At 45.2% G+C, this 6997-nt stretch overlaps 1 protein-coding gene across 1 annotated transcript in view; it reads left to right on the top strand.

Moving 5' to 3' along the window:
• Nucleotides 1–3559: 3559 nt before the first annotated feature.
• Nucleotides 3560–6997, top strand: part of PDCL (phosducin like) — a 3805-nt gene continuing 367 nt past the window's right edge. Inside the window, exons 1-4 of the mRNA XM_006016896.3 lie at nt 3560–3612; nt 3918–4092; nt 4893–5074; nt 6575–6997. The exon at nt 6575–6997 is cut by the window's right edge and continues 367 nt beyond it. Coding sequence (XP_006016958.2) covers nt 3924–4092; nt 4893–5074; nt 6575–6997 — 774 coding nt within the window. The 5' untranslated portion in view covers nt 3560–3612; nt 3918–3923. The remainder of the gene's footprint in view (nt 3613–3917; nt 4093–4892; nt 5075–6574) is intronic.

The raw sequence follows: 6997 nt of genomic DNA, 5'->3' as shown, positions 1-6997 counted from the left end.
AAAGAGCCCTCTGTGCACCAGAACTCCACAGAACATCTTCAGCATGATCTGAGGGTGAATATATACTACATAAATTGATCTTGTGTATTTACCTTAACTTTTTAATTTTAAAATTGAAACTTTTAAAACTTGGTTGTGCTCTGCTGGAGGGGGATTGGGATAAGCTGCTTACACACATTTGTCTGTTTGTCCAGTAAAATTACATCAGTCTAACATATTCTTGCCAACCTTACTGGCATGTCTTAAGAACAACCATATTTATATAGGCTTGTCTGCAGCAGGAGGTCCCATGATACAGTAGCTTTCTAGAAAGACCACATACTTCATATGAAAAGAAGTCAGTTCTGGGCTGAGGCTAGTTTGCATTGAATCTTTGATATCTGGAACGGCAGACAGAATTGTGTGGGGTTTTTAATAGCGTGCCAACATTGTCATACAATTTTAACACTGCTTATGTGACCTTGCCATGAAACTGCCTTCCAGTGCCGTGACCCAAAGAAGCTACGGATGGGAATCTAGTTTTGGCTTTCCGTTTTTGGTAAAGTTTCATCCCTTGACCCCACACTAACTAGTATGTGTTTGTACGTATAGTTGCAATTCAGGTGCCTTTGGGCAATGGAAGGGCTAATTTTCTGACATGAAAATAGTGACTAATCTTCATGTGTGGCCATAGTATCTCCCATTTATTTTTTTGGCCTAATTTATTATGCTGTCAGAAAAAGGCCCATAGAAGACTGGGGAGAAGAGAGTGGCTTTTTTGCATTGCTCAGACAAGCATCTTTTTTTCCTGTAGAGGTACAGCAGGGATTTCACATGCCAGGGATAGAGAAATTGTATCAATATCTAAGTTCAATTGTGTTGCCTCACAACCTGGATTCATTCCTTGTTTTGCCTAATTTTCCACATGGGTCTTAAATTAAAGACTAATGCTAGTGTCAATATGTCATGCTTGTGTGAGAAAGTAATAATCTGTACATTCTTAAGAAAATAGGTTGTAGCAGACTGATTGCTCTGCTGCTGCAATTTTGTTCCTGTAAGTGGGTAACAAGGAATTTAATCTTAGTGTTCATGCAGATTTTGCATTTTAGAATGTATGCTAGACCCTTCAAAGGAAAGGTTAGACTCTTTGCAAAGCAAACTGGCATTGGTTCTTGATAGGTTATATATAGTGGCACTAAAGTGTGTGACACAGGATAAGGAAAGCAGTTGTACACAGCTGATTGTGTTAAATAAGCTCTCAGTTGCTCTTTATATAAATCTAATTCGAAAAATTTAGTGCTTTGTTAACAGACTTGAAGTTTTAATTTAATCTTATGCTCAAGAGCTGAATGCTGTTCTTGTGTGTTAGTGCACTGGGCTTGGTGAGGTACAAAATAAATAACACACAATGGTCAGAAAGAGCTGGGGAAGGAATGTTTAAAAATCTTTTATCAAAACCCAGAACAGTCCAGTAGCGTCTGTTTTTCTTTTTAAAGTACAAACTGTCAAATTCTAACCGCTGCCGTAACTAAACCGTATACACAGCAGCATCTTGATCATGTTTGTGAACAGATATTTTTCATCATGACAAATCTGTTACTAAAGAAAAAAAACATTCTATTTGAGAGCATAACCAAATGAGAAATTGATATACAGTACATAAAGTCCATTACTTATAGTTTAGTTTGAATCTTTTTGTTAGGAAATCCCTCTAACGTAGGGACCTCTTCTGCAAGCAGAGCACAATAAATGTGCTCTTGAAAGGACCCACTTTTTTCCAGTATAAATGGACAGCTGTCTCCTTGACGCTAGTGGTCACTGTGCATCTTTTTGCTGGCAAGGGAATGCACTGAGACCTTGTGACCCCCAGGTGTCAATGACAAAACTAAATAAAGCAAAAATGATCAAAAGTCCCAATACTTGAGCGACAACTTTTTATTCAAGGAAGATTATCCCTGAAGCTCTTCATCAGCAGTTCATGTTTAACAGAGTTTGAAATTATACAGAGCCTGGCTGCATTTATTACTGCCAAAAGCCAAGGTCATTTGCACATATCCCATCAATTTATCCAGAGTAGGTCTCAGTTAATCCGAGGCATGAAAATGCATGCATTTTCTTAGCTGGGCAAACAAGTACATTATACTGTAGTTGTGATACAACACATGTGGCTTTTATTTGTACTGCACATACCCACTGTACAGCCACTCAGAAGTATTGTGGTTAGCTTGCAGCATCTGCTGTCTGCATTTATACTGTTTACTGCATATTCTTTTCCCTGGAAGTTAAAGAAAAATGTTATTTTTTTTCTTGTTGCATTGATTACATTTTATAAATTTGCTTAGCTGGAAAGTTTGGGAAAAGAGGCCTGTTTGTCAATTGTACAACCGATTGTGAAGCTCTAGTGTGAATATTTTTACGTCTGTATTAGACATTTTCTTTGCAAATCTATTGTTCGATTGAAATGTAAATGAAATAAACGATGGTGTACACCCATCATGTATAAAGCAGGCACCATCGCTACGATGGATTTAATGCTCATTTTTATGGCGCATTCTCAGCTTCTATTTAAAACTATAATTTAAAATCTGTAAAATGAAATGGGGATATATGGGGGGGGAATAAATTCTATTCCGTTTCCTTCGGGTTTGAATTTCCAAATGGTAATGTTTCCCTTTGTGTGATAGGAATAGGATTCAACGGGGAAGCTAGACCGCGGGGTCTGTACGGGGGGGTGGGAAAAGGGGAGCGGTGGGGAGGGGGGGGCTTTGTGACAGTGCTGACTAGCAGAGTGAGTCGTGTGTGTTTGCTGTAGCACTGAAGTGAGGAGGTGTTAGCTTTGGCTGCTCACGGGTAGAGCATCATGGTTTTCAGTGTGTCGAGAGAAACTCGATGGCAGGAGTTTGCAGTACTTGACCTGTATTTGCATGCAGAAAATAAAAACTATTTGTCCACCTGAAGCGTGTGCGCCTCTGCTTGACTACCTCCAACAGCACGGGTCCCAGCACAGATCCCGGGGCGGGCGTTCACTGCTCTCCACCCTAAAACCTCTGACCCTTTACATTCGCTCTTTGCTTTCTAGTAGGGAATAACCAAGGGAATGACGAGCCAAGCGGAAAGCACCCTCCCCACCCAATCCATAGTGCCTGCACACTTGGGGCATGCACGCCTGCACGCCTGGGGTCTGGGGGTTGCACCGTGCCTGCACACTTCTCAGCCCAGCAGAACCAGGGGTCACACCGTGAAAGAGGTAGCTTAAAAATGGACACAAGGAAGTGGTTTTCCTTTTCCCCCCAGCCTGGCATAGTCCCCTTTCATGCCAGGCTGGGGGGAAGGGAACAACTCTCCCCCTTCTCCTCCCCTTCCTTGCACCTGCTGCGCTCAGCCACGTTCCCCCTGCAGGCAAGGCGCAGGCTCCCAGCACGTCACAGCTCCCCCCCTCCCCTCCCTGGGGGCGGGGCTGGTGGACACAGCTTCCGCCGGGGATTGCGCGGCCCGGCCCATTCCTGCGTGGGGGGGGGAGCCATCGCCTCCGCGTTGTGGGAAGTGGTAGCGTCCGCTGGCCTGTAACACTTCGCATGCTTTGCGGCGCCAGTCGGCGTTGGGCGGCGCCGGAGGAGGGTCGGGCGCGCTGAGGTACCGGGGGGGGAGGGTCGGGCCTGCTCCTCGGCCCCGGGTCCTTCCGCAAGGCGGGGGGCACCGGGGTCACCCGCCCCAACGGCGTCCTTTGGGCCTAAAACACCCCCGAGGACTCAGTGGCCCAGCCAGCCCTTCCCTGAGGCCCAGCCTCAACATTCCCTGCTGCAGCCCGCGCCCATTGCTCACCGCGCCCCTTTGTTTTTAGGCGGGGGGGGAGGAGTCGGTTGATTAAACACACCTGAAATAACTGAGTTGCGCGTGGTCCATAAACCGCCTTCATCTTTTTCGTATCCACCTTTCAGAGCACGATGACGACTTTGGACGACAAGCTGCTGGGCGAGAAGCTCCAGTATTACTACAGCAGCAGCGACGGGGAGGACGAAGACAGCGAGAGAGACGACAAAGACGACGGCGCCCTTTGCGATGCCATCGGCGGGGAGGGGGAGCTCGCGGGCGATGGCAGCGTCACGAACACAGGTATCGCCGCGTAACGCCTGGTTTGATTTGCAGGTGCACGGATCTCCTCCCTTCCTCTTGCGCGGTCGTTACGGATCGTTGCCGTCGTCATTTAACGGCGAGCGCTTTATTTGTCCCTTCGGTTTCCTGCCGGAAGACGTGCCGCGCCTGCCGGACAGCAGCTTCGTAAGCAAAGCCGGTTAGGTTTGCCCAAGCGAGACGGGCACGATTGTTCGGGTATCCGTCACACGGAGTAGTCGGCATCAGAATTTGGTTGCTGTATTCGGTTGCTTCTCTAGGACAGACTAAGTTTTATTCTCCTGTACAAGTTCCCATCCATTGCTGAAGGGCAGGAGTCGGTATTTATAACGGGGACGGTTCTAGCTAGCGCCATAAATAGCGGCTCCCCCCAGGGCCCAGCAGCCGCGTAATAGCACGACGTAATCCATCGCTGACCACGTCTGCTTTGTTCAAGGGCATACGCAGCTTTAGTCAATTAGCCTTTTTCTGGCACGTCTGTACTTGGGAAGAGGAAACATTTCCATGCTAAGGATACCTCTGAGCCTTGGTGGTAATGCTTCAAGGAGCACGGGTATTAGTCTGCACACTGTGTTTTTGAGATGGGTAAATTGTGTACAAAGTCTGTGTAACACCAGGAGGAAAACAGACCAAAAGTAGCTATGTGATTTTCTGAGGGACATCGGTTACTTTCTCCCATTCCTGTGCTTTGTTGCAGCATATCGAGCAGTATACAATAAGCCTCCAACATGGGCTGTAATTTTGGCTGCGGCACATTGAAACGCTTTGCATTTTACCTTCAGGTCCAAAAGGTGTCATTAACGACTGGCGAAGATTCAAACAGCTGGAGACGGAGCAACGAGAGGAGCAACGCCAAGAAGTGGAAAGACTTATAAAGAAGTTGTCCATGACCTGTAGATCTCATTTAGAGGATGATGAGGATAAACAGAAACAGAGAGAGCTTCAGGAAAAACTCAATGGAAAGGTAACGTGAGCCACGCAGGAGTTAGGAGACAAATGGTTATTAGCCCTTTTATTTTTCCAGCCACTCGCCAAAATCATGAATTCATGCACCATTCTTGTGAGTTTGGTATGAATTATTGCTTTCTCTCGGACAGGAAAACTAAAGACAGAGGAAGATGAGATCTAGATCCCAGTTATTTAAAGTTTGTGTGATATTTTAAGGCTGTTCACATTCCTGTTAAGACTTGTCCAGGAGCAGCATTAGGGTCTGTGTTAGACCCTGCCTGTTACTTTCTCAGGAATCGTGCATGTATTGTATTAAATAATGGCAAACTTGAGAAACAGTGAGAGGCCATAGCGCAACTTTAGCTCCTCTGGGCACGTCTACATGTTCACATTAATGCGCAGTAGTTACTGCACATTTAGTTTAGTACTTCCTTAATGAACTATTAACTAAATGCACAGTAACTACAGTTACTGCACAGTTTTTCTGTGACAGGTACTGCGCAGTTGCCTAATCACACTGCGCAGTAGCTTATTAGCACGGTTTTTGACCAGCACGCTACTTCAGTGTTATTACCACCATTCAGTTAGCTTCTAATGTAGACGCACCCTCTGTCTACAGACTAATTTTGTTGTGAAAATTAATTAGTTCAGGAGTCCTAGTTGACTGAATTGTGCAATAAATGTATGTTAAAAGATTAATTTAATTCTCAACTGTTATGGACAGTTGAGGTGATCATCATTTAAATACAGTTTTGAGTATAATTGAAATTCCAAAAATGACACGGGGTGATGTTGTTGTAAGCCAGCGTAGCGTGTTATATTAGTTAAAACTGGTCACGATCAGGGCCAAAAGTTAGTTTTACTTTAGGATTATAATGGGGTGGGAATTTTCTGAATTTTAGACAACTGTTGTTTCTTTGAATCACTTCCCATTTGCTGATAGATATTTTCCACTTTCTGACTCTGCTGCAGGATCAAATTAACTGTTCCTACACCTAACATAATTGCAAACATTCCTAACGGAGCAAAGGCACAGGGATGGAAAGATGAGACCCATAAAAGCCCCTTAATCCCAAATCCTTAGGCAAACCAGGAAAATTCATTTTTGTCAAAGGTATTATACATCTGCTATGGAAAAAACCTTGAAAAGCTGTTACTTGAAAAAGACGGTAGAATAACAAACCAGGTGTCTGACAGTCTCCAGGCACAGCACCCAACTGACTTTCCATTCAGAGGCTGCTTTAGCAGCTTGCCAGGAGCTGCCACTTATAGCCACAGCTAATGGAATAAAACAGGGACCTCTTGTAGTCATTGGCCTCTGCAGTCCCGCTGTGAGAATGGACAGTAGAATAGCAGGGGGCTCTGGCCTCTATGGCCCACTCTCAGATGTTATTAAAGGTGAGTACTGCTATAGGCCCACTAGCCACCCTGATTGACATGCTGATTAAATGTAATGTGTAGGAGAGTGTGGTTTCTTTCTGGCCTCTTTGTGACACTTTTTTTGTGCGTCTTGTAGATGACTTTACAAGAGTATAACATGGTTCACGATGCTCAAGATGACGAGGAATTTTTACAGCAGTACAGGAAGCAGCGAATGGAGGAGATGAGGCAACAATTTTACAGCGGGCAGCAGTTCAAGCAGGTGTTTGACATCACCACTGGGGAGGGGTTTTTGGACACTATTGATAAGGAACACAAGAGCACGCTGGTCATGATCCACATTTATGAAGATGACATCCCTGGCTCTGAATCCCTTAATGGCTGCATGATCTGTCTTGCTGCTGAGTACCCAACGGTCAAATTCTGCCGAGTAAAGAGTTCCCTCATCGGGGCTAGCACTCGCTTTACCAGCAGCGCTCTGCCTGCTCTGCTGATCTATAAGGGAGGCGAGCTGATTGGCAACTTTGTGCGAATCACTGACCAGCTTGGAGATGATTTT

The sequence above is a fragment of the Alligator sinensis genome, unplaced genomic scaffold (assembly GCF_000455745.1).
Source record: "Alligator sinensis unplaced genomic scaffold, ASM45574v1 scaffold611_2, whole genome shotgun sequence".
Taxonomy (NCBI): domain Eukaryota; kingdom Metazoa; phylum Chordata; order Crocodylia; family Alligatoridae; genus Alligator; species Alligator sinensis.
The sequence above is the reverse complement of the archived record's forward strand: the minus strand, read 5'-3'. Positions and strand labels throughout refer to the sequence as shown.